Source organism: Coptis chinensis, chromosome 9 (assembly GCF_015680905.1).
Source record: "Coptis chinensis isolate HL-2020 chromosome 9, ASM1568090v1, whole genome shotgun sequence".
Lineage (NCBI taxonomy): Eukaryota > Viridiplantae > Streptophyta > Magnoliopsida > Ranunculales > Ranunculaceae > Coptis > Coptis chinensis.
Genome location: NC_141464.1, coordinates 83,596,037 through 83,622,753, shown reverse-complemented (window position 1 = coordinate 83,622,753; position 26,717 = coordinate 83,596,037). Strand labels below are relative to the sequence as shown.

The 26,717-nt window shown below is 36.0% G+C and overlaps 3 protein-coding genes across 7 annotated transcripts; 1 reads left to right on the top strand and 2 right to left on the bottom strand.

Moving 5' to 3' along the window:
- The first annotated feature begins 4,414 nt into the window (after window positions 1–4,414).
- On the top strand, window positions 4,415–6,479 carry LOC147478887 (acetylajmalan esterase 1-like). The gene is made up of 5 exons (XM_086586304.1): window positions 4,415–4,752; window positions 5,263–5,517; window positions 5,617–5,771; window positions 5,904–6,177; window positions 6,268–6,479. The coding sequence occupies exons 1-5, from the start codon at window positions 4,449–4,451 to the stop codon at window positions 6,477–6,479; spliced, it is 1,200 nt and encodes a 399-aa protein (XP_086442430.1). The 5' UTR covers window positions 4,415–4,448.
- Window positions 6,480–7,548: 1,069 nt separating this feature from the next.
- Window positions 7,549–11,084, bottom strand: LOC147478886 (uncharacterized). 5 transcript variants are annotated; one of them, XM_086583673.1, is made up of 9 exons: window positions 10,648–10,908; window positions 10,412–10,456; window positions 10,243–10,322; window positions 10,058–10,122; window positions 9,902–9,968; window positions 9,661–9,777; window positions 8,893–8,966; window positions 7,927–8,456; window positions 7,549–7,784 (listed from the first exon to the last, which is right to left on the bottom strand). In XM_086583673.1, exons 1-8 carry the CDS (start codon window positions 10,651–10,653, stop codon window positions 8,419–8,421), a joined length of 492 nt encoding a protein of 163 aa, XP_086439799.1. In that variant the 5' UTR covers window positions 10,654–10,908; the 3' UTR covers window positions 7,549–7,784; window positions 7,927–8,418. The 5 variants fall into 5 exon arrangements, with proteins under 5 accessions (XP_086439799.1, XP_086439800.1, XP_086439801.1 ...); XM_086583674.1 differs by having other exon boundaries at window positions 7,923–8,041; XM_086583675.1 differs by having other exon boundaries at window positions 7,927–8,041; window positions 10,648–10,816.
- A 13-nt stretch (window positions 11,085–11,097) lies between these two features.
- Window positions 11,098–13,007, bottom strand: LOC147478885 (pentatricopeptide repeat-containing protein At1g73400, mitochondrial-like). The gene is given in 3 exon segments (XM_086583670.1): window positions 11,098–12,376; window positions 12,378–12,652; window positions 12,921–13,007. Coding segments are annotated over 2 exon segments (1,401 nt in total). The 5' UTR covers window positions 12,600–12,652; window positions 12,921–13,007; the 3' UTR covers window positions 11,098–11,197.
- Between the last annotated feature and the right edge of the window lie 13,710 nt (window positions 13,008–26,717).

Here is a 26,717-nt window from a genome sequence, read left to right as displayed (position 1 = left end):
ATTGATTCTCTGCCTATCCGATTTTGATCTCAATTATTCTCTGGTTGTGAATGCAACCGTCTCCTCAAAACCACAACTGTTTTGCCGGAAGCATTCTACGGTAGGATTGTTACTGGTCTTGAGAGAGAGTTTGATTTATCTTCTCGTCAAAAGTCAGTCATTGGATGTTTGAAGTCGGAACACGTAAAGAATTTTAAGTTGCTATTCAAATGGAGGGACTTGGACAGCGTATGTTGCCGGTGGAGTATCGTTCTATTCTCCGGTACCATCTCATGATTCCTTTGTACCATATATGACGGTGGTTTATGCCCTGCTTGCAAAAAATAGTAGATTGGATGCTTTCGAGGACCATGCAACACATTGTCGACATTTTCCAGGTTTCAAATACCGACATGCTTATGGTAGAGACATTTTCTATTAGGTTACCAAAAAAAATGATGTATACTAGGTTACCAAAAAAAAAAAATTGTGTATATAATGTCACCAAAAAAAAAAAAAAAAAAAAAAAACTGATGTCTTCGGCAATTTGTTGTGGCGTTTATCGACACTCCCATTATGTCTGGGTGGTTTAGGTATTTATTGTGTCACTGATGTCACTACATTTGCTTTTGTGCCATCCCGTTTTTAGACTTCTGAGCTTCAAAACCACGTTCTTAGGAGTTGTGGTCCAATGCCTTTGGATGAGATTCTTGATGTTGCTAGTCGTGCACTGAGTCTCTGCCTACCTGATTTTGTCCTCAATTCTCTGGTTGTGAATGCTACCGTCCCCTCCAAACCACAATACGTTTTGGCGGAATTATTCTACGGTAGGATTTATTTGTTTGTTTCAAGACGTTGCTTGTCTCAAGAGGGAGTTTGATTTATTTGTTCGTCAAATGGCAGTCATGGGATGCTTGCAGTCGGAACACATAAAAGATTTTCTAGTTGCTATCCTAATTGAGGAACTTGGAAAGCGTATGTCGCCGGTGGAGTATCGTTCTATTCTCCGGTACCGACTCATGATTCCTTTGTACTCTAACGGTGGTTTATGCCCTGTTTGCAAAAAGAGTAGATTGGATTATGTCGGGGACCATGCAGCACATTGTCAACATTTTGCAAGTTTCAAATACAGACATGATTATGTCAGAGACATTTTTTATTAGGTTACCAAAAAAAAATGGTGTATATTAGGTTACCAAAAAAAAATTGTGTATATTATGTTATCCAAAAAAAAAAAAAAAAAAACTGATGTTTGAGGCAATTTGGAGTGGCGTTTATCGACACTCCCATTACGTCTGGGTGGTTTAGGTATTTATGTGCCGCTGATGTCTCAACATTTGCTTTTGTGGCATCCCGTTTTTAGACTTCTAAGCTTCAGAACCACATTCTTAGGAGTTGTGGTCTAGTGTCTTTGGATGAGATTCTTGATGTTGTTAGCAGTGCATTAATTGAGTCTCTACCTACCCGATTTTGACCTCAATTCTCTGGTTGTAAATGTTAACGTCCCTTCAAAACCACAACACGTTTTGGCGGAAGCGTTGGGATTGTTGCAGGTCTCAAGAGGGAGTTTGATTTATCTGCTCGTCAAAAAGTAGTCATGGGATGTTTGCAGTTGGAACACGTAAAGGATTTTCTATTTGCTATTCCGATGGAGGAACTTGAATAGCATACGTCGCCGGTGAAGTATCGTTCTATTCTCCGGTACCATCTCATTATTCATTTGTACTCTGACGGTGGTTTATGCCCTGTTTGCAAAAAGAGTAGATTGGATTCTTTCGGGGACCGTGCAGCACATTGTCGACATTTTCCAGGTTTCAAATACCGACATGATTATGTCAGAGACATTTTATATTAGATTATAAAAAAAAAATGGTGTATATTAGGTTACCAAAAAAAAAAAAAAACCCTGATGTATATTAGTTTACCCCCACAAAAAAGAAAAAAATTGTTATATATTAGGTTACCAAAAATAAACTTCTATAGCAATAAATTTTCTGATTTCGAAATGAAATCTTTTCTTCTGTTGTTTCTGAACTCTCTTTTAATTTTAATTCGTCATTTCCATTAATTTGCATGTAAATGTTTTCCAAGTAAAATGGGAACTTTACAATATATGCTTGCTAAGCAGTTAAAATCTGAAGATCGTAATGTCGAAAGATAAATGAGAATGGGGACCAAGTTGAGGGCGACCAGTAGAGACTTAACGCTTATTGGGGGTTCAACTGGCCACCACTCCCATCAAATATATGGGGTTGCCGCTCACTACAGCTAGAATCAGTACCAAGGATTGCTTGCCATTGATTGAAAAAATCACCATGAGAATGTCCAACTGGAAGAACAGGTCCTTATCTTATGTGGGCAGATTACGGCTCTCACGCCTATCCTATCCTCTTTTCATATATATTGGGCTTAAGATTTTCATCCTTTCAAGAGGTGTTTTGGACAAGGTTGCTAAACTCGTAACAGATTTACGTGGTCCGGAGATTACGTGCAAGTGAAGATGCATAAAGCTAGTCATGCAACTTTGAGGTTGCATAAAAGAGGAAGGTGGGCTGAAGTATTATTGATCCTAGGGTATGGAACAAAGCAAAGATATCGTGGGTTGGTGTTCAAGGTTGCTACTAAGGATGAAACTAACTCGTGGACGAAGTGGAATTGGGAGTACCACATTCGATAGAAACATTTCGGACTATGAAGATTCCTTGGGATTGTTCGTGGGTTTGGAGGAGTATCCCAAACATAGGAAGATTGCTTTCGAAAGTATATTAGATGCTTGATTGCTAACGGGAAGGTACAAGTTTATGGCACGATCCTTGGATATCCTCTATGTTGCTTATTCACAATGCACAAGCTAGAAATTTCATCCATGAACCAGATGATGCTAAAGTGAGTGATCTGATCACGAACGGTACTTGGAACGATAAGGTCCTCAACTTGCCAGACGGTGAGTTAAAATAAAAAATTTTGCAGACTTCCATCAACGTCAATATGGCTCAGGACTTGGTAGTGTGGATTGCTACAAGCTCAGGTAGGTTCTCCACAAAGTCAGCTTATATGTCCATCAATAAGATGAGAGAAAAGGTTGGTTGGTATAAATTGGTGTGGGGCAAATACAATGTTCCGAAGCATTCTTTCATCACCTGGCAACTATTTGCAGGATGCCTGGCAACCCAAGATCGGCTGATTCATAGGAAACTTCTCTCTCATTCAGAGTGTTGTTTGTGTAACAAGCACCTTCCAAAAGTTTGAAGCATCTTTTCTTCAATTGTGCTTTCACAAAAAAGATTTGGGCTGTGGTCAAAGACAAACTGGGGCTGGGAGTGGTGCGCGAATCCTCTGCTGAGTGGCAGTTTCTGTTGCGCATAACTAGAACGAACTGGATCTCGAGTGAGATAATCAGAGTTATGATTTGTGCAACTGTGTATGGGATTTGGAACGAGAGGAATAGCAGGAGGTTTAGGAACAAAGCTCACACTGCTGATTCGATTAGCAGATACATCATTGAGAAGATGAAAACTTACTTGCAGCGAGTTATCAAGTCCACTGAGGACTCCTCGTCAGCGACAAGGAATTTGATTGCGAGACTTGGAATTGAGATCAGCATAAGGCAGCGATCGTATGAGCTAGTTAAGTGGACCAAACCACCATTTGGGTTCGTCAAGATTAATGCTGATGGATCGGTGACTGAAGACTGTGCCGGATATGGTGGTATTTTGAGGAACCATGAGGGGTCTCCTATACTCTTATACATGGGTAATGTGAACTTACGTTCGGTGATTATCCAAGAGATAAAAGGAATAGAGAGGGGTCTTCCGCAGCTCTAAGTGTGAACTGTAATATGATTCTGGTTGAATCAATTCTCTAAGAGTCCGCCCAAGTGATAAACAGACAGGAGGTAAGTCCTTGGTACTGCCTCAATACAGTGGAGGCTCATGAATCAGAGGGTTGGGTTAGTGTGTCCCACGTGTATATGGAAAAGAATAGAGCGGCAGATTTGTTGGCCAAGTCTAGTACTACTCGGGATAGAATTTTTATCGCGTATTTTACTTCTAACATTACGTAGTACTTTTGTTAGCAACACAGAAGGGATTGTAGTGTCATTCCCTACTTTAAAGACTTTTACACGGTAGAACTAAAAATGGACATTCCAGGCACAGATTTTCTCTCTACTTCATAATATTCGGCAAAGTGGGGAAACATTTAGAGTCGTGGAGATGAAAGACAGTCACAATATTGAAAATTGGTCTATCACGTTTGGACCTAAAAGTCCAAATTATCTACTGGAATATTCCACTCGACCACTCCAAGTAGAAGTTTTAAATCCTAATTGTCATCTAGGGAGAATTCGAGCATCATCAGGACAACGAATTTTAATGAGTGTATAATCCTGTTAAAACTAGGACACCCTTATGTCTATATAAATACAAGCTTCACCCTCTACCGTACCAATATTAAATCTTAGTTCAATTATGGCGAAGACAAGTTTAGTTCTCTTTTTGGTTCTGTCAAGTTTTTTTATTGCCCTTCTTCAATGTGATGCACGTACCCACAGATCAAGAACACAGCCACGCCCCCTTAGACCACAACCAGAACCACAAAGATGCAAGTACGATGGGATTTTTCAGTTTGGCGACTCAATTTCAGATACTGGAAATCAGATCCTTGAGCCTGCTGGTCCACGCTCTCCTTGCGCCCACAACCCTTATGGTCAGAAACTTATTGGTGAACCCACTGGTCGATGCTCCAATGGTCGTCTTATGATTGATTTTATTGGTAAGTGTATGTTTATTTAAAATTTCCTTTTTAACATGTTGCATGCATGGTATACTCTTGGGTTTGTGAACTGCCATGCGTGGTGAGTATGTTGACTGTTGTCGTAACCTTTTCATAATCATAATCATAAGAAAGTGGGTCTGTTTTTTAATTACGAGCCTATTCAAAACCGGACGTGAAAGTTAGGACAAAAATCGATACCCAGACTGAGGGGAGTCATAAGATAAAGCTAATGGGAGAATTTGTATATGTGTGCTGTTTTAAATAAATTTGGGTTTAATAGTATTTGGATGGATTGGATTAAAGGAGCTCTCACAAACATCAACGTCTCTATTCTTTGGAGGCTTTTGGTACACGAACCTCCCAAGAATACTGGCACCCATAACTGAACTACCACAAGATGGATTTCCCTAAGACACTTATTAATCGTTTGTTGATATATCATTGGGTACCTTATAGTGTAGATACAGTTTAGTCATTATCGTGTGTATTAATTTGATGATTTTGCAGCACAAGCACTTGGTTTACCTACTCCGAAGCCGTACCTGGAACTTGGTTTACCTACTCCGAATCCGTACCTGGAACCTGGTGAACCTGCTGTTTCATTCAATCATGGAGTGAATTTTGCCGTAGCAGGATCAACAGCACTTAACACTTCAGTCTTGCTTCAGAACGGAATTCTTTCACCGGTCACCAATAGCTCTCTTCTTGTTCAACTGGATTGGTTCTTGGCCCATTACCAGAACCTCTGTGAGACTGCCAAAAGTAATGAGATTTATCATACTATTGAATTGAATGTTATATGAACTTTGAATACTTGTACAGTCTCATAACTAATTTATTTCTTTTATTGGTTATTTGTAGATTGCGAGACATATAACATACTCAAAGGGTCTCTCTTCATGGTGGGCGAAACTGGAGGTAATGATTACAACTATGCCTTTTTACAAGGTAAAAGCATCGAGGATGCCACTGCTTTAGTGCCTCTTGTGGTTAACAACATCAGAGACGTTGCCAAGGTAAGATTTAGTTATATATATCAATAATATTGTTTGGAGATATATGTATTGCTGATTTACTACGTATAATTAATTTAAGCTAGCATGCAAAAGACTAACTGAAATTGCTTTGATATTGGGTGCTGGATGCAGAAACTGATTGACCTTGGAGCTACTCGATTAGTTGTTCCTGGGAATTTTCCAATTGGATGCTCACCTATGTACCTTACGCTCTTTAAAAACAACGATTCAACTTCTTACGATGACAAAGGTTGTTTGAAGGGTCTTAACACTTTTGCCAGGTATCACAATCAGTATCTACAAAATGCCTTGCAACAATTAAGGTTAGAGTACCCTAATGTGGCAATAGTGTATGCTGATTACTATCAAGCTGCTGAATGGGTTCTTACCAATGCTCCACAACTTGGTAAGTTTATACACTGAATATGTCTGAAGCAATGTCAAGTACTAATGAATTAATTCTAATATTAACTTAGTTTCTTTTTCTGAGTTTTAGGATTTGAAACAAAGTCTATTCTAAAAGTATGTTGCGGAACTGGAGGTGACTACAACTTTAGTTTGATGAGTATGTGCTTGGGATGGAAGGAGTTTTGCATGTTTCGATCGGATCAATATATAAATTGGGATGGAGTTCACTTGACAGAAAAAGCATATCAGAGTATGGCTGATTGGCTTATTAAAAGTCAAGTATTCGAGTGCATTGTTTAGAACTTCAAGTTACAAAGATTTAGTCCTTTGTTTATGGTTTTAGACAATATTTAATTTACTGTCGTGTTAGGTTTTAAGTAGGAGCTCATAGTAGTTTGCTTCTGATTTAGGCAATGATGTTTCAACACCTGTCTACTGATTTGTTAAGGATATTTAAGACCTTCAAATTGTTTGATCTATTTTAAGAACTGGTTTTACATTATTATTAGTGATTTATATGATTTACATGAATGCATTTGTTAAGGATATTTAACGCACGTTAATTGAATTAAGGAGATGAACTTTATGTTCGCAAGTTTTCATAGTTCCGTAACACATTTCTTGACCATTCTAAAGACGTACTGCGGTACTGGTTTGAAGCTGCCAAAAGAGGTTCTTGGGTCAAGTAGATACAATTAAGATGACATGCCTGATTTCATTGGGTGTGTGAATTGCGAGTTGCGCGCCTGATATGTTGTGAAGTTAGTCATGCAAGGAGCCAAACTAGTTAGGATGTTGCTGCCTACACATGCAATTGATATTAGTACCTCAAATATATTCTTTCAAGGTATAAGTGATCATACACAAACGAAAAATATAGTGGTAATGTCATGACCCAAATTTCAAAATGACTAAATACCATAGACGCCACTACACTATAACAGGCTATTACTAACGACAAATTGTTGCAATGCTTAAAAAGCATTGCAAATAGAGCGTGGGTAAAGTGTTGGAAATATTTGTAACAGTTAAAAAGCGTTGCAAACCAAATTTTCCAACGGTTATTAACCGTTGCAGAGTGACAATTACTAACTGTTAAAAAACGTTGCAAACCAAATTTTCCAACTGTTATTAACCGTTGCAGATTCATAATTACTAACCATTAAAAAACATTGCGCATTTTGATTTGTAATAATTATTGATAAATGCTTTAACATTTATTTTTTGCTTTGCAACGGTGTACAACTGTTACTAATGTGTTGATATGGTAAAAAAAATCCTGTCCTGAACCTCCTGGTTTCATATAGAAGCAAATAAAATTACCAATGCTTTTTCATACCATTTGACGAGTAAAATAAACATAATCAAATGCCTAAAAAATTATTATATTCATTGAACCATACATATAACTTCAAATGAGTTTTGAGGGTTACAAATTCAGATTTACTAAGGATTACAAGTTTTAAGGGTTACAAATTCAGAAATACTAAGGGTTACAAGTTTCTATACGATTTTCCAAACAATCCCGAATCTTCAAAATACAATAACAAGCTTTAGTGACGATGACTTCACTCAATAATTTCCTAGTGCCGCTCCACAAATCCTCTAATTCCAAAAAAATCACAAAACAAATAATGAACTCAAAAAAACAATCATACTAATTAAATCAATCAATTAACAAACTATCAACAATGACTCCACATATATGCTACCCAAAAAAACAAAAAATTACAAAATACTAACCTACCCTGAACTCAGCATATGATTTTACCACCGCAGCCAAAGAATAAGTTCCCATGCATAGTTGACGTTCTATAATCTCACTCAAGGGTCTGCCCTGACCTTGGGAACCTTGCTACTTGCTTTATAAAAGAAAAAAAGAAAGATAAAAGGAAACAGGTCCTAAGAGAGATATAAGAAAGATTCATCACACATACAAATGGGGTGCCTGTCAACCAACACCCCACCACACACACACACACAAGAGATCCCGCTGAATAAACTTCTGATTAGTAAAAACTACTTAGCAGACTTGAACTTGCAACCTCCTAGGTTCAAACTGCTTTGATACCATGTTGGGAACCAGTCGTTCTAAAAGCTCAAACTGTAGAGACTGGAAATAGATCATTGGTCAAACTGATGGTAGGTACACACCTCACCACATTCATGATACCTTAAGTGGGATCAAGTCACACCCATGGCACACACCACTGGAAAACAGTAACCAAGTTCAGATACGTCATCTATCCACCCAGAGGCAGTGTTGCAGGGTACAGACTGTTCGATTCACAGAATTCAAAAAAAGTCATTCTAGGACTCATCATTAATCTTAAACAATCCAGACAAAAACTGATGTTCGTGTTCTTTCAAAGTTCATATAATGAAGTAAAGAAGCATCTGCTGAGAGAGGTCTGTGAGTTAGTCCCATTGACCTAGTTTCATAGGATTTATGAGCGCCTCACCAATATATCACTAATTTAAACATTTAGTTTAGACAAAATGTAAGTTAATGACATGTATTAAGAGATAACTGCAGAGGTGAAATCAGGATAGGTTGGCCACATTGGATTTTCATAGTGCTCAAAAATTCCTAACAGTTTGAATAGGCAATATATTACAAAATTACATATCAAACAAAAAAAAATAACAGCTTCAATAGGCAATACCGCAATATATTACAAAATTAAGAAAAAGACGACATCATGTGGCATACCTTCCTGGTTTGAATCACTGTATACTTCAACAAAGTCCCCACCACACATAGAAAACCCTTCAGTAATGCCGGCACTGTTCACAAAAGTAAGTCAAAAGTTACTATCCTGGGCTCTTATGTTTACGTGTATGTTTATGTTCTTTTTTAACAACAGAATAAAAAAAAATGTGAAGATGTATTAGACTAGGTTACAAGGACATACACCAAAGGAGTGCAAGTTAACCAGCTAAAGAATAAATATGACTTGTAAAATAAGTTTTTGAAAATGCCTTCTATCATACGAAGAAAAATTAATAAGTTTCATTTTCATTTAAAAAAAGGAAACTAAAATCTTATGTTATAATTTACATATTCCATTTCAATATGAGATGATCTGCAAGCATCTAGTAGTAAAGCCACTAGGAACTGGTTGTCCTTATGTGAGTGTCTCTTAGTAAAGCCACTAGTGTGTTTGCCCCACAACCAGTCCTTTTCATATACATTGTTGTGCCTCTCTCAAGCAAATAGGGCTTTTTGAGAAAAGTGGCCCTCAACAGGTTTCCAAACTTAAATTTCAAAGGTGGATTGATTCGTCAAGGCATTTTGATCAAGAAGTATGCTATCTCAGAGAAGACTAACTTGGATTGATCAGATGTTTTCTAATAATTTTTTGGGTTTCCAATATCAATTTGGATTTAATTTCTTATTGTCCTCTTCCTAAACAATTGTATTTGGATATTGATATACAGCAGAGATTGAATGAAACCTCAGGAAAGCTTGTATGAATACCTGGCAGGGTGAATATCTGGAAATGAAACGGCCCAAAGTTGGTCATTGTCTGAAAGAGAGTTGCAATTGCTGTGGATCCAAGGATGAACTGTCCACTCCCCAACAGTTTCAGTGCTACTGGGGGGAGAGAGAGACAGAAAGAAAATAACAGTTTTAAAGAAAGTGGAATCCATGTAAATATAGAAGATGCATACAAAGGAGATATTTTAAAAAAAAAAAAAAAAAATCACAGACTTCTTACTGGTTTAGAATAAACATAGAGCAGATCATCATATAGTATGAGAACTCATTTCCCTGGCTTATGAAACCTGTTTAGAAATATAAAAGAGACAGCCATTTATAAGGAAATTGCAAAAGATGATTTCCATTTACTACTGATTCAGTGTTAGATACAAACCAAGGCATGAAATCTCCCAAGTCAATCTCCCAAGTCTAGCACCAGGAACTAAACAGCAAGGAGGACTATAAAAATTATTCAATTAGTCAACTAAAATAAATAAATAAATTATGTGCTCACATGCTTTGGAAAATAGACAACAGTTTCCCATAGTTCTCTAAAGATAACAGTACGAACTAGAATACCTGTCTCTAGATCGATTGGGAAATAGGCGATCAAGCTCTTCAAGAATAGGAGTGTAGCAATGATCCTGTTCTTTCTCTCCCTGCAATGAATATGCATAGTATAACGGAAATGAAAAAAGGGACATAAAAGCCTTGAGGCCCACATGAAAAAATAGAGATGGATAAGTACCTCTGATGCCCAATCTCTAACTATGTTTCTTATAATACATCGGACCTGCCAGGAGTATTTAACAATTACTAGTTAATAACTCTTGACTAAAGTAAAATTTGAAATGACTGGCTTAAGACAATCACGAGTAAAGTAAAAAGGTAAGCATCTTCTAATAACCACTTATATACATGTAGTTCAACACTGTATCTTGTTTCAATGCCAATATTTCATCTAAGAATCACTTTGAAATTTACCTTCATGATCTCTAAAACTGGTTCCAATGCCTGCAATCCCAGGTTTTCTCTGGCACAGATCTTGATCTTTGGTGCAGGAACAGGTCAGAGATGAATAGCTACAGAGTTAAGAACTTCTTTGTAATGATTAGACTTTAAAGAATGGTCAGAAAGCTGAGCAGTAAAAAGAATCTCTCTCATCACATAGTTTGCAGAACCACAAGTAGGGTGTCTTGTTCCCAAAATATATTCGAATTTCCTGATTGCATTCATTGCACATACAATTGCTGCAATTCAAAGGTGAATCAACCGGCTCCGAGTCCTGAAGAATTTAATAGCATTAGACGGCCTACCAAAAGCAGAACTTGTTTGAACTTAGTCATGCTCCAGCACCATAACTGCTGTGAGAAGCTGCAATGCAAGAGCATTTGTTACTTTATAGTTCTTACCAGTAAACAAATACTCATCAACTAGTAAAATAGCGGTGAAAGATTGCATATGGTGGCACAACCGCTTTCTTCATTCCTCAAAAATTTGGAAACAAGGGGAGTTTGCATTTAGAAATGTTGGTTTAGTTTCTTCTTATACTCATACTCTTACGCTTCTGGGTAAGAGCAAAGCGTCTAGCCATGGCAGTGTTGTAAAAGCTCCTCATATGTTCTGAAAGTCTATGGATAGCTTGGAGATCACCAACCGCAGAAAGCTTCATAAGAAATGAGTCAAACTTCCGGTACGGAAATTGCATCCCCTTATTCACCACATCTTGCAAAAGAAAACAAGCATCCTTTACATTATTACAAGCAAACAACCCCTCAATCATTACACAGTAAGTTTCGATGTCTCGTGCACAGCCCCTCCTCTCCATCTCATCCCAAGTCTCAAATGCCCCATCTGGTTGGCCAACCTCAAAATACATTGCTATCAGCATATTAAATGTATGTACACTAGGCACACAACCCACTTCAATGATTCTCAGATAAAGCTTAAGTGCTTCATCTGCCTTCTTGAGGTTGCAAAGAACCTTAAGGAAACAGTTATAAGTGACAATATCAGCTGGGTATCCTTTGCTCCCCATATCTTCCAAAAATTTGTAAGCGTCTTCAATCTTTCCAGCTAAACACAATCCTTCAATGAGTTCTTTGTAGGTTGAAACATCAGGAAGACAACCGCTACTGCTCATATCTGTTATAAGTTTAAAGCACTCCTCCATTCTATCAGACTGAGCAAGAGCAATAATCATGATTGCGTAAGTCTTAGCAGTGGGTGATGACATTGTTGAACCTCGAGTCCTCATGAACTCAAAGAGGGCAACTGCCTCGGACACCATCCCAGCTCTGCAGAATGTGTCTATTGCAGTAGTATAAGTAAAATTATCAGGAGTATGACCCAATTTGATCATTTCTTCCAATACTTGCATTCCTCTCATAGGATTTCTTACCCTACACCACCCAAAGAACAAGATATTATATGTGTTTGCATCTGGCTTCACCCTGCTCTTAACCTTTTGAAACATGCCTTCGGCTTCTTCAACTAAACAACATTTGCACAAAGAATCTAACAACAAATTAAACGCATTGATCTCCGGCTGAGTCTTTACCCTTATTTTCTTCTTGTGCGTAAATTTCTGAAGATGTGTCAGATGTTTTTCCGTATATTTCCTCAATATAACAAGAAGCACATCAACAGGCACCATATTCTTGTCATTTCTCTTCATATAATCAAGTAAATCACAAACTATTCGAAACTGTTTTACCTTTATACTTTGTGCTGGACAATATATCAATCATCTCATTAAATGTCTGAGGTTGATGTGCATAGTTTTCTTGATGACCCGCCCACGTAAAAAATCTAAACGCAATCTTTTCCTCGAAATGAAGTTTCCGAAGCACCTCGTTTACCAATTCCGTAGTTAATTTTACACCAACCAAGTCAAGAGCCCCATCCATACATTGTTCCGGCTTACAATTGCCCATAATAGTTTCATAAACCTTATCCAAACCAACACAATTCTCCTCTGTCGAACTTTCTAAGCAAAATGAGGTTGAAGAACAATAAGGGGCAGTCTTTAAATGTTGAAAAGAATCTGATTTTGATAAAATGATGAGATTTGGAACAAAAGATGATATTAATAGTTTCAAATGGGCATTTGAAGAAACGACTCTTGCATGATCAAATGGACATGGGGTTGTTATAGATAAACTTAGATTTCTAAATGATGTAGAACAGCATATGATAGATGAACGCTTAACTACTGGAATGAATAGAGATTTAAACATTGAGACAACAAAAATTACCTGGTGGGAATGAGTGAAGAAGATTAGTTAAAGTAAGTTTACCAGAAGAAATAGTCTCGAAACAGAGGAAAGTGAAACGAGATTTTGCTTTTTAAGGGGCTATCAATTTTTGAGGGCTTCATGCGCGAGATGTTTTGCTACGCACGTTTTTGGGCCACTCATTTTACCACTTGCAACCGGTTGTTTATGTGTCGAAGGGGTAAAAAAGGTATATCACTCCGGATTATTATGGTATTTGTTATTGACAGACCCAATATTGTGTTGTGCAGACGCCAATAAAAAAAACAATTATTACAAGTGCCGTTCATTGTGCAAACCCAACGATGTGGCCACACCGTTTGGACTGAGTCCCAAACGACTTGGCCACATCGTTTGAGACTTAGTCCAAACCAAGGTTCAAAATATCGATATCGATGAATATATCGGTGTATCTAAAAACCGATATATATCGGATATATCCGATATATCCATTTTTTTTGTGATCAGTCCAAACTATTTAAAATATCGGAAATATCGGATATATCGGAAATATCATAAATATATCGGAAATATATTGGAAATATCGGATTTATATTAAAAAATGGTCAAAAAGTCAAACGATATATATCATAAATATCGGATATATCGATTATATCGGCGATATAAACCTTTATATCGGAAATTCCGATATATATCGGAAAAAAATGGTACTATATTCGGTGGATATATGTCGGAAATGTCGATATCGGTGTACCAAAATACCGATATATATCGGCAATATATCAGATATATCGTCGATATTTTGGTCCATGGTCCAAACGGTGTGGCCACACCGTTTGAGATTTGAACTTTGAAAAATATAAAGTTACGTTTTTGGCGTTTGAGACTTAGTCCAAGCGGTGTGCCTTATACCGGTCAAGAAGCCAAAAACGAACTTTATATTTTTCAAAAGTTCAAATCCCAAATGGTAATGGCCACACCGTTTGGGATTTATGTGCCAAGCCATATCGTTGGAGACTTAGTCCAAGCGGTGTGGCCACATTGTTAAGGATTTGAACTTTGAAAAAATATAAAATTACGTTTTTGGCCTCTTGACCCGGTGTGGCCACACCGCTTTGATTTGACTAAGTCTTCAAACGATGATTAACCGTTTGAGTCCCCGATGTGGGCCACACCATTTGGACTAAGTTCAAGCGGTGTGGCCACATCGTTGGGGACTCGACCAAAACGGTGACCACATCGTTGGTTTAGACAATGAAAGCGACTCTAGCCGGGTCGTTTAAGCTTGGGGTTTTCGAATTCAATTTTTTGAGACCAATGTCACACTTGTAATATTTGTTTTTTTTTTAACTTTTTAGGACCAATGGCACACTTGTAATAATTGTTTTTTTTTTAGTCTGCCCAACACAATATGGGGTTCGTCAGTAATAGGACTCATTATTATTAGCGAAAAAAATGAATATAGTAGAATAGAGGAGGATATGTTGAGTGAGTTGATTTGTAATTATTATTGATCATGCTTATTTAATGTGTTTTGCACTGATGTAGAGAAACCGCATTCGAAATGCTTGTTGGTGGTTTATGTTGTTTTAAGTATGGATTTGTAATAGGCTATATATTACAAGGATCATCTTCTTTGAATGTTTAAGATGCTTGAACGAGTTTACTATCTCTTTAATTTTTGTTTGGATAACCAATATGAAATTACATTATAATCTTAAACTGATATATACCTTAACCAATAATTCAATAATTTTTCTCAATACGCCATCAAAGTTTAAACTTAACCTACCATTAGATTGGAGGTCACCGATAGCATTTGTGAGCATAGGTGCTCTACTAGTTGTCCTAATATCCCCTCCACTACACCATTTGGGCTATTTTGCAACTATTGGTATTTTTCATTACCAACATATATACATCCGTTAGTTAATGCACCAACATTTAGTAACCGTTAGCAATACAAGTATCCGTTGGTAAATATTATGTAATGTTTCTTGTATATTTTCTAACGCTTGTGTATATATTACAGAGTTGATAAACAAAAAGGGAAAATAATTAAATTGTCAAAAACAAAAATCACTTTGCTAAAAATATAACGAAAACTTAAGTGGGAAATAACGAAAATTTAAGCGGGATTTTTTTGCTCTAGCTGCTCATCTAAACCCCGATGTCCTAAAAAGGAGAAATCAATAACAAGTGAATGAAAAGGAAAAAAGAGAAAACAGTGGAGTGGTGTTGCCGCGCCGGCCAAGGTTTCAATTCCTTACTAGGTAAGCTATAAGGGTGCTGAGTTTGAAGTTATTGAAGCCCCATTAGAGGGAGAAATGCTAGTACGACAATCTCCCTTGTTTCTTTGACACATGCACACAGGTAAAGTGTAAACAATGCTTCTCACATGTAATTATTAGATATTATGCTTGTTATTTTGATTATTATTAATAAAGTGTAAACAATGCTTCTCACATGCTCAAAGATCGACATAGATTTGGGGTGAGAAAGTTGGAGCTCTAGCAGGGTATGTCTGCATTGTTACATGTACGTGTGTTTTCATCAGAATCCTTCCATTGACAAGACTTTGACTAACATGCTATTTTAGTCTTACTTGAATCTGTGGATAGCAGTTGTATTTTCCTCTGTCATGTATTTAATAATTTTGTGCCCCTCAATGCCAGATCTATGTGACTTCAACTAAGCTTCTAGTCACCGTACAAGTTTCAGCTCGAGTTTAAGTGATTCTGATCATCTACTTCGGAAGGTTGAACCAGCTTATTCCTTTGTGGGAATGCACTGTATTTTTGACACTTGTAAATCTTCAGGTGCTTTTCTGATTGATTTGGAAACTGTTAATTCTTTCATTGTCAATTTTTCTTAAGGTTGGATCATATGTGACGGGCAGGTTATTGTTTCAAACAATGCAAACTAATATGGTGTTATTTTCAGTGATGGCCTTGAAGTTTGGACACATGAGTTCGAATTTACTTGCATATGGTGCATCTGACAGAACCTTGATAGTTTGCAGCGTCTCCCAGCCACCTGCAATCATCAAGGAGTTGAGAGGCCATTCTAAAGATGTCACAGGTTGTACTAAGTAGTATTTTACTGATTTGGGAATCGTTTCTTTAATTTTATTTGAATATTTTAGAAAATCAGTTTGTTTGTTTGTTTGTTTGTTTGTTTGTATGTTCTGTTTGTTTTCAAAAAGTGATCTGGGGTTAGGAACTAATTAGAGGAAATTACAATCTAATATAGACCGTTCCTAAGCCATTTTCTACTATTAATAGTATGTTAACTAAGTTTATATCTAGAGACAAACAAAGCCCCACACTCCATACATTGTCCTCTGAATCATCCCACAAGAAGTTCATTGTGTTGGAGTCAAGCCTGGAGATGGCAATTTCAGGTAGAAAAATAAAAAATGGGTTATATAATACTTGGGAAAGAATTTTGATGAGAGCCAGGGTTTTATGCACCTCCCTCTTCCTTGGCTTTCTAGCGTTCTCCGCAACTCACCGCCTCCTATGGAAAGTTGAAACCTTCTTCTTTCAGTTTATACTTTCAATAAGTTTTTTATACCCTAACTCCACCACTACAATTGTCAATCTATACTTCTTCCTTTTTACTTTGTTAAACAGAGAAAAAAATCTTCTATTTTTGGTGGTCTCGATAGTGCAAACAACATGGATTTTTTCTATTACTTCTATACTTAGTATTCCTTATCAATATCATGGTTATTCCCCATCAATAATATGCTGGCAAATAATTCCCTTTGTTAGGTCAAGACGAAGAGGCTTTCGATGTACTATTGGGCATAAGATGAGGTCGAAGTCACAACTAATGAGTGTTTGGCGATCAAAGTGAGTGCAATTCGCTTTAGTGTGTGTGTTAGGTTTAATTGTTTAAATACTCTAGGGTTTTTTCTTCTTCTTTTTTGAATTTCAAACACTGGCAAACAAGTTTTTCTAGTTATTCGAATTATTAAATGAGAACACGTTCCGAAATAATAGTGTCAATTTTCTTGTTTCTCGATTTTCTCGTCAATTTAAAGCCACTTGGGAAGGTACTCTGTTTATACGTTACATGATTTTGGTGGGGGAAAAGAAAATAACATGCTAATATCTTTGAGTAGTAATGTAGGTTAACCACAAGTTTTGTTGAACAAGGAGGTTTTGTTATTACAAGTGTCAATGTGTAATGGCTTCGATGATTGTATGCTATTATTTTGTGGGCCATTTTTTCTATTTCAGCTGATTCCCTGTGCTTAGCACTCACTTCTTGAGTATTTTTGCCGCCTGAAACTTGCTTATTTAGCAGCCACAAGTTTATAACTTGATCCTCGTTTCGATCACCTTCTATAAAAAATTTCTTGATGGCTAGTCACCACTGAATAGTCTTCTACATTGGTTGCAGGGGTCCAGTATGGGAACCATTCAATGCTCTGGATCGAGGGTCCAGTATTCTAAGAACCATTTAATACTTTGTTTCATAGTTATAAGAGAATTGGCCACGTACCTGGAATTTTGTTCCAATTAGACATTATCTACATTTGTAATGATGTAGTATAGTATAATAATTCTATTGCTATATATACATGTTGTGGTGTCTGTGTTTTCCCCCAGGGTGTTGTAGTGTGAGTCTGTCTACCTGTTGTTACACTTTGTTTAAATATATGATTTACATTGTTGTGCCTCTTTTTCCTTGTTAAGTTTTTAGGACTCCTTCACTGAAACTCCGTGGGTTAAGCATTATTTCTTTTTTGTTGATGAAAATGTTTATCAGTCAAACATTAAATAATGTATGAATCATATATTGTGATATGGGTTTTCATAAATTATTCTCTGAACTTTTTCATTGGAATATGCTAATCTCTAGTACTTCAAAGTTAATATAGAGATAAATTCAAGTTTTGCCTAGATTCTGGTGTACTTGCATCTACAAGAGCACTAAGTACTTCATGTGGTAGGAATATTGGTTTCGTTTCAGGCACAAGGTACAACATTTTTGGTTTGCCAAAAATCCAACAAGAGATTAATGGCATCATTTATCTTGAAGTAATTTATGGTCATAGTGTAGAAGGTGTAACCTAGCTTAGCTTTCTCCACCTAAAGTAGCTATATTAGGCATGTTTTAACCTTCTAGAGAGCACACGCACCACTTGACCATGTGTAAATTTGAAACATCAGTACCTCATGAGAAGAGCATTTAAAGCTCATTGTTACTGATGGAGTTGGCATTCATATCTGGGCACTGGACTTTTTTTATTAGTCCTTGTTTAAAGGTTGCATATTGTATAAGAGTGCATATCTCTTGGATACCCAGAAAACTGAGCACTTGTTCTTGTACACTTGTTCATTTGTGGTTCCTTTTTTTGTTTTTTGTCTCCTTGAAAAACATTTGGACCAAGCACAGCCTATATTTCATTTATTATTCTTTTTTTCTTTCTTTTTGATAATTGACTGGATTTAAGGTGTTACCTTGTCTAATCTTGGTGAATCAGTTGCATTGACACATTTATCACTCCTTAGCTGAATTATATTTTTAGGTACATAGTTAATGTTGTACTTAACAATGGAAAGGAAAGAGATGAAGAGGGTGTTGGTTTTTCTCTAATCTAAATTAAAATCTACGTTGTAAATTACGTTTTAACCCTTTTAATTAAATATCATTAAACTTACATAGCCGGTTATAAAAAAAAATACTAAAAAAAAAACTTGGACCGGTGCGCTTGCGTACTCTAGAACCTCTATATTACTACTTAGTACTTACCTTGTCACTTGAACCATCATTGACTTTCGTATCATCTTGTTTCCAAGCTGCTAACGAGATGCTTTATTTTCAGGTTTGTTGATGCTTGAGAATGAGGTTTCCCTCATTGTTTTAGTAACAAAATGAAAAACTGATAATGCAGATTGTAATTGGGGTTTTTGCTTTTTGTGATTTTTGGTATGAGATATTGAGGATGAATATGGTAGAACAGACACCATCATGATACATTTCAGTCTGGTTAGTGTTCAGGTGTTAAGCATTTAATTTCCGAGAATAAATCAAAGACACCCGTATGTTCTTATTTGGTCTTATGAATTATATTTTGTTATTTTGGCTTACTTTATTTTTGTTTGCTTGCTTTCAATTTTGCTTGATTGGAACAAGTCTTGTTTCCAACCTTCTTTTCTTGTGTTGAAAAGAAACTTTTTTTGTTATTCATTTGTTGATGAAGTTTGTGGAATGTAATCTTTATATTATATTTGCTAGAATTGGATGTGCATGGTGGACATTATTTACCCAGGATTTTTTTTTATTTTTTAGTAGATGCAGTTTACTAACGGATATTTCCGTTACAAACAATAGTTAGTAAATAGCACATCTATTACTAACAGATATCTCCGTTACAAACAATAGTTAAGTAAATAGCACATCCATTACTACCGTTAGAAATGAAAATTTTAATTGGGCTATCAACAGTTGGCTATTTGTTACAAAGAATTTTAGTAACGGCCGTTACTAAAATTATTATCAGTAACAGTTATATCCGTTACTAAATTTGGCCTAAGTGAGAGTGACGCCCCAGAGCTAACGGATATAACCGTTAATAAATGTCTTTTATGATGTAGTGTGTGATTTGCTTGTTCTCAAAGATCTTTTGATTTCGTTCTCTCCAAATCCAGTAGATCATGTCATTCCACACAAGCTTCAGTGCATCTTGATTTACCCCCTTCCCTTTCGTTTTATGTATGATCCAGTCCAATTCAACTGCCCACGTAGCTTCTCTGCCTTTGTTATACCCAACTCTCTGAAGAATTGAGGCCCAGACAAATTGGGCATATATAACTACACTCAAAGAACAAATGCCTCTCATCCTCCACATCATACCAACACATAATACATATGTTTGATGTTACCTTCTTCCACTCCCAAAGCTTGCTGAGTGTTTTGAGTGCTCCTTGTAATGCCATCCAACTGATAAATGAGTGTTTGGGTATCCGATTTGCATACCAGACAAATTGACTCCACTTAGTACTTGATTTTGCATTTCTGACATGGTGATAAGTGTCCTTCATATTATAATCTTGGGGCCCCTCGTGTTTAGACCGACCATATTATGTACGTTGTCTTCTCCTCCTGTGATTTCCACCACTTCCTCTATTTGTAAAATGATGTCAGGAAGATGCACTTTGATATGATGCGGCAACTGCCACTCTCCATTCTCAATGACTTGCGCTACTGTAGAGTTCAGATTGCATGTAGACCTATACAAGAAAGCTTGCAGGAAGAAAGCTTTAAGTATCCCAGCTGGATACCAAGGATCGAGCCAAAACCTTGTGGTTAACCCATTACCTATTTGATGCATCACAATCTCCTTTCCTTCCTTCATGTTCTTTAGAATACCTCGCCAGCTACAGGAGGAATCAGTAGGAATTGTCATATGCCAGAAGTCCTTTCACTTTATAAGATTCTGCTTCACCCATCTAGCCCATAAGGTTTTCTTATTACCCATCTAACCCATAGGCTGCATGTCTAAACTCATGACCAGGTTTGCCAACAAAAAGGACGACGAATTTCAATAGCTCAGCCGCAATTACCAGCTCGCATTGAATACATACCATTAAGGGATAACAAACGTTCCTTCTGAGCTTGACATTATTGTTGGAAAAGCTTAGTTAAGGCACATACATAACAGAGAATGCACAATTCACATTACATCGAGTTTGGATGCAATAACTATGATTGATATCTATGTACTCCGACAGTACCAATTTCATTTTGGTACATCTCCCCAATTCGTGACTACTACTATTTTTTTCATGGTGTAGCTAAACTGTTACAGGTCGATTACACTCTGAACTGGGGCTAGCTATCGCCATCTGCACAAATACAACCCAGACCTTTTGAACTCAATGCTCAATTTATTGACGAAATTGCCATTTATTTTGTTCTAATTCCTTTTTGGTATTAGTCTGATCTAGTGCAGGTTAATCAAGCTCCAAACTGGAGGCTAGCCACAACCATCTCCGAACTAAGGTCAATTAAACTTCAAAAATAAACTGGAGCTACCTATAGTCACGCCAATTCAAGGCTAGCTATCAACTGTGATCTCCAAATCAGGATGCTCACTCGAGCTCAAACGCTCACTAGAGCAGCATGCTCACTCGAGTTCAAACACTCCCTAGAGTTACCAACTTCCCACCAGTTGAGGACCTATATATATATATATATATATACTTCTAGGATCAACTCGGTGCAGGACGCTCACTCAAGTTCCAAGGCTCTCTCGAGCTACAACTTTCTCACTAATTGAGAACCTATACTTCTATAGTATCAATTTAGTGCAGAAATCAAAATGCTTTCTTGAGCTACAATCTTCTTACTAATTAATTAAGGACTCACACTTCTAGGGTCAATTCAATACTTGTCAAAACAACATCATTTGCATCTTCAGTCATTACCCCTTGTGCTTCCCACGTGTGGTATTAATTTCTCATTAGATTGTCCTACATAATAAGAACAACCTAATGAGAGGGCTGTGTGAGGGACTAATATACACAGCCAATGTATATTATACATGTGTGGATAAACAACTGCGGAAACAACATTATCCACTACAAATAGATCAACCCTACACAAGGATTGATCATTCTCTCTAGACAATACTTCAACACACTCCAAGTACTATCCCATCACTTCTCAATATCAACTAACAAACATATAAAGTAAATAGAGAAGATAAAAGCACAACCCTACACAAGGATTGATCATTCTCTATAAACAAGACTTCAACACCCTCCAAGTACTATCCCATCACTTCTTAATATTAACTAACAAGCATATAAAGTACATAGAGAAGATAAAAGCATATATACTCACACAAGACCAAGTTTTAAGTGGTTCGACAATTTGCCTACGTCCACACAGCGAGCCTTTGATAGATTAGATGTACTAGATACAAAATTACAAAGAGGAGCACTCAACACTCACTTAGAATGTATCACTCACGCTCACAAAGAATATTCACTCTCTTTTCTTCTTGGTTTAGTTCTCTCACAGTTTTTCCCACTTAGAAAAAAAATTCTCTCACAAAGAAAGGTTAAGTTTTTAGAAAAAAATACTTTTCTTTTTGTACTGGACCGAAAACGATCGATCGAAGACTCTGTGAATTCGATTGGAACGCGTCTTGGGCAAGGATAGTAGTAAATGGTATCGCCTCTACTTTTCCAACTTCAACTTCTAGTATTGTGGGCGCGTGCGCCCCTTGGGCTTGGCTGTAGAAGAGTGCGTGCACACCCTCTTCTCTGACAGCAAAAAATGAACAGTACTAAAAAACAACAATACACGTGTCCAGCGCAACTCATAACAGAATTATACCAAGACCCCAGCCAGGTCGATTATGCCAAGACCTCAACCAGGTCACTTATACCAAGACCTCAGCCAGGTCTTGTAATGCTCAAAGAAGGAAAAACAGCAATTCTATAACATCAGTCATTCACTCATTTAAGCTCATTGAAATCTAATAATTAAGAGGACCTGACCTGACACAGAGGAAAAGGAAGAGTCAAATACTACTACAAAAGCAAAAGGAGGAGGCTAGGAAAAGGAGGAGAGCTCCATGCTCACATTCTCTCCATCTTTAGTTCAATCACTCAATTCCAATATGAACTACGTCTGCTAACTTGATTCCAGTTCACCGGAGAACTGGATACGTAAGCAATTCGATCATTCGAATTTAGTTATAACATCATCTTCCCCAATCATCTAGAGTCGTAAAGTCGTGACCAAAACACACCTTTACAATGTGCATCATCCATCAAGTCTTTAGCACTATTTAGTATTTACATTACTAGCTCCGCTCATTTTTTTATCAGTATATATATCAGGTAAACCTCAAGTAAATACATCACACTCAAATTCACAATCAAGTTCACGTTATTAGCAACAGAAACCATATCCTCTTACCCATAAGTACCACAATCAAATTTAACGAGCAGCAAAAAGTTCTTGAAACTCCTTGAGAATAGTTACAATTGGATCAGTGGAGGTCATTAATTTGTAAACTGGTTCATAAATGTTGGTTACGTCTCTATTATTCTGTACTTATCAATAAAATTATAATGGTTTAGGACACTTAATTTTTATCGCGTATTTTACTTCTAACATTATGTAGTACTTTTGTTGTAGTGTCATTTCCTGCTTTTAAGACTTTTACACGGTAGAACTAAAAATGGACATTTCAGGCACAGATTTTCTCTCTACTTCATATTATTCGGCAAAGTGGGGAAAATTTAGATTTTAGAGTCGTAGAGATGAAAGACAATCACAACATTGAAAATTGGTCTATCACGTTTGGACCCAAAAGTCCAAATTATCTACTGGAATATTCCCCTCGACCACTCTAAGTAGAAGTTTTAAATCCTAATTGTCATCTAGGGAGAATTCGAGCATCATCAGGACAACGAATTTTAATGAGGGTATAATCCTGTTAAAACTAGGACACCCTTATGCAGGGCCGGTTCCACCCTATAGCAAAATAAGCAGCCGCTTAGGGCCCGCTGTCCAAAGGGCCCAATATATCCTAACCCACCTACAGTTCTAAGTCTATTATTGTTTTATTGTGAAAAAAAAGCTCACTATTTGTTTTTCATTTATTTTAATCCGTTAGATAAACGATTTTACATTGAAAAATTGGAAATTAGAAAATTGCATTAAACCTCTTCGTTTCCCTAGCGTTTTTGCCTTCTCCAATAAATAAACAGGCACGCCTCCCTAACTAATTAAACTTCTTCAACACCCTATGACAATTTTTATCAAATTGAAGCCAGCATTTCAATATTATTTCTATCATTATTTTGTCTTATTTGGTTTTTTTATATTGTTTAATTTGGTGTAGAATTCTCTCTCTATCTTGTGTAATTTTTTATTAAATAAATATATTGAAATTTCAAGTTTGTGACATTGTTGTTTGGCCATGATCTTCTACAATGTTATAGGTGTAGGACATTTTTTTATTCTTCCACTATTCCTCATGTATTTATAGTGTTTTGTCTTAGATCTCTCTGTATGTGAAGATCTCCTTAACAACACTCCTATGTTTCTACTTCATTTTGTATTTCTGTTCTTTTTATCAATAAAATTCAATTAAAAAAAAAGTTTGTGGAGAGACTATTCAAGAAAGAATAAAGAAAATGTTAAGATCAATTGTGACAATAATTGTTATATTTTAAATTTCTTTGTTATAAAAAAAAAATGTTTGAGGGGGAGATTATTCAAGAAAGAAAAAATAAAATGTTAGGATCAATTTTTACAATAATTGTTATCTTCTAAATTTTTTGTTATAAAAAAAAAAAATTGTGGGGGAGACTATTCAAGAAGGAAAAAAGAAAATGTTAGGATCAATTTTTACAATAATTGTTATCTTCTAAATTTTTTGTTATAAAAAAAAAATGTTTGTGGGGGAGACTATTCAAGAAAGAATAAAGAAAATGTTAGGATCAATTTTGACAATAATTGTTATCTTTTAAATTTCTTGTTATAAAAAAAAATGTTTGTAGGGAGACTATTCAAGAAAGAAAAAAAAAATGTTAGGATCAATTTTTACAATAATTGGTACCTTCTAAATTTTTGTTATAAAAATGTTTGTGGGGAGACTATTCAAGAAAGAAAAAAAAAAAAAATGTTATGATCAATTTTACAATAATTGTTATCTTTTAAATTTTTTGTTAAATAAACTAAGCATTTGCATTCATATGAAATAACGTAAACAAATCATATCGATCTATAAGATGTAACAATTTTATTGGAACTTTGCTTAGGGCCCCCGATTGCCTTGAGCCGCCCCTGCCCTTATGTCTATATAAATACAAGCTTCACCCTCTACCGTATGTACCAATGTTAAATCTTAGTTCAACTATGGCAAAGACAAGTTTAGTTCTCTTTTTGGTTCTGTCAAGTTTTTTTATTGCCCTTCTTCAATGTGATGCCGAAGACCAGATAGATTTAGCTAGATATCCACGTACCCACATATCAAGACCACATGCACATAGACCACAGCCATAGACATGCACCTACGATGGGATTTTTCAGTTTGGCGACTCAATTTCAGATAATTGGAAATCAGATCCGTGAGCCTCGGCCGGGTCCACGCTCTCCTTGCGCGCCACAACCCTTATGGTCGAAACTTATTGGTGAACCCACCGGGTCGATGCTCCAATGGTCGTCTTATGATTGATTTTATTGGTAAGTGTATGTTTATTTAAAATTTCCTTTTTAACATGTTGCATGCATGTATACTCTTGGGTTTGTGAACTGCCATGCGTACGTGGTGAATATGTTGACGGTTGTCGTCCAAAACACACACACACAGAAAAAATAATATGCGTTGTTAATAATTATTATGGAAGAAAAAATAAGAGTATAAAGGCACAGTATACTTTTGTCATAATATAGTAAGGTAACGTAACCTTTTCATAATCATAATTATAAGAAAGTGGGTCTGTTTTTTAATTACGACCATGTATATTAATTTGATGATTTTGCAGCCCAAGCACTTGGTTTACCTACGCCGAATCCGTACTTGAAACCCAGGGCCGGTTCCACCCTATAGCAAAATAAGCAGCCGCTTAGGGCCCGCTGTCCAAAGGGCCCAATATATCCTAACCCACCTACAGTTCTAAGTCTATTATTGTTTTATTGTGAAAAAAAAGCTCACTATTTGTTTTTCATTTATTTTAATCCGTTAGATAAACGATTTTACATTGAAAAATTGGAAATTAGAAAATTGCATTAAACCTCTTCGTTTCCCTAGCGTTTTTGCCTTCTCCAATAAATAAACAGGCACGCCTCCCTAACTAATTAAACTTCTTCAACACCCTATGACAATTTATCAAATTGAAGCCAGCATTTCAATATTATTTCTATCATTATTTTGTCTTATTTGGTTTTTTTATATTGTTTAATTTGGTGTAGAATTCTCTCTCTATCTTGTGTAATTTTTTATTAAATAAATATATTGAAATTTCAAGTTTGTGACATTGTTGTTTGGCCATGATCTTCTACAATGTTATAGGTGTAGGACATTTTTTTATTCTTCCACTATTCCTCATGTATTTATAGTGTTTTGTCTTAGATCTCTCTGTATGTGAAGATCTCCTTAACAACACTCCTATGTTTCTACTTCATTTTGTATTTCTGTTCTTTTTATCAATAAAATTCAATTAAAAAAAAAGTTTGTGGAGAGACTATTCAAGAAAGAATAAAGAAAATGTTAAGATCAATTGTGACAATAATTGTTATATTTTAAATTTCTTTGTTATACAAAAAAATGTTTGAGGGAGAGATTATTCAAGAAAGAAAAAATAAAATGTTAGGATCAATTTTTACAATAATTGTTATCTTCTAAATTTTTTGTTATAAAAAAAAAATTTTGTGGGGGAGACTATTCAAGAAGGAAAAAAGAAAATGTTAGGATCAATTTTTACAATAATTGTTATCTTCTAAATTTTTTGTTATAAAAAAAAATGTTTGTGGGGGAGACTATTCAAGAAAGAATAAAGAAAATGTTAGGATCAATTTTGACAATAATTGTTATCTTTTAAATTTCTTGTTATAAAAAAAAATGTTTGTAGGGAGACTATTCAAGAAAAAAAAATGTTAGGATCAATTTTTACAATAATTGGTACCTTCTAAATTTTTTGTTATAAAAAAATGTTTGTGGGGGAGACTATTCAAGAAAGAAAAAAAGAAAATGTTATGATCAATTTTTACAATAATTGTTATCTTTTAAATTTTTTGTTAAATAAACTAAGCATTTGCATTCATATGAAATAACGT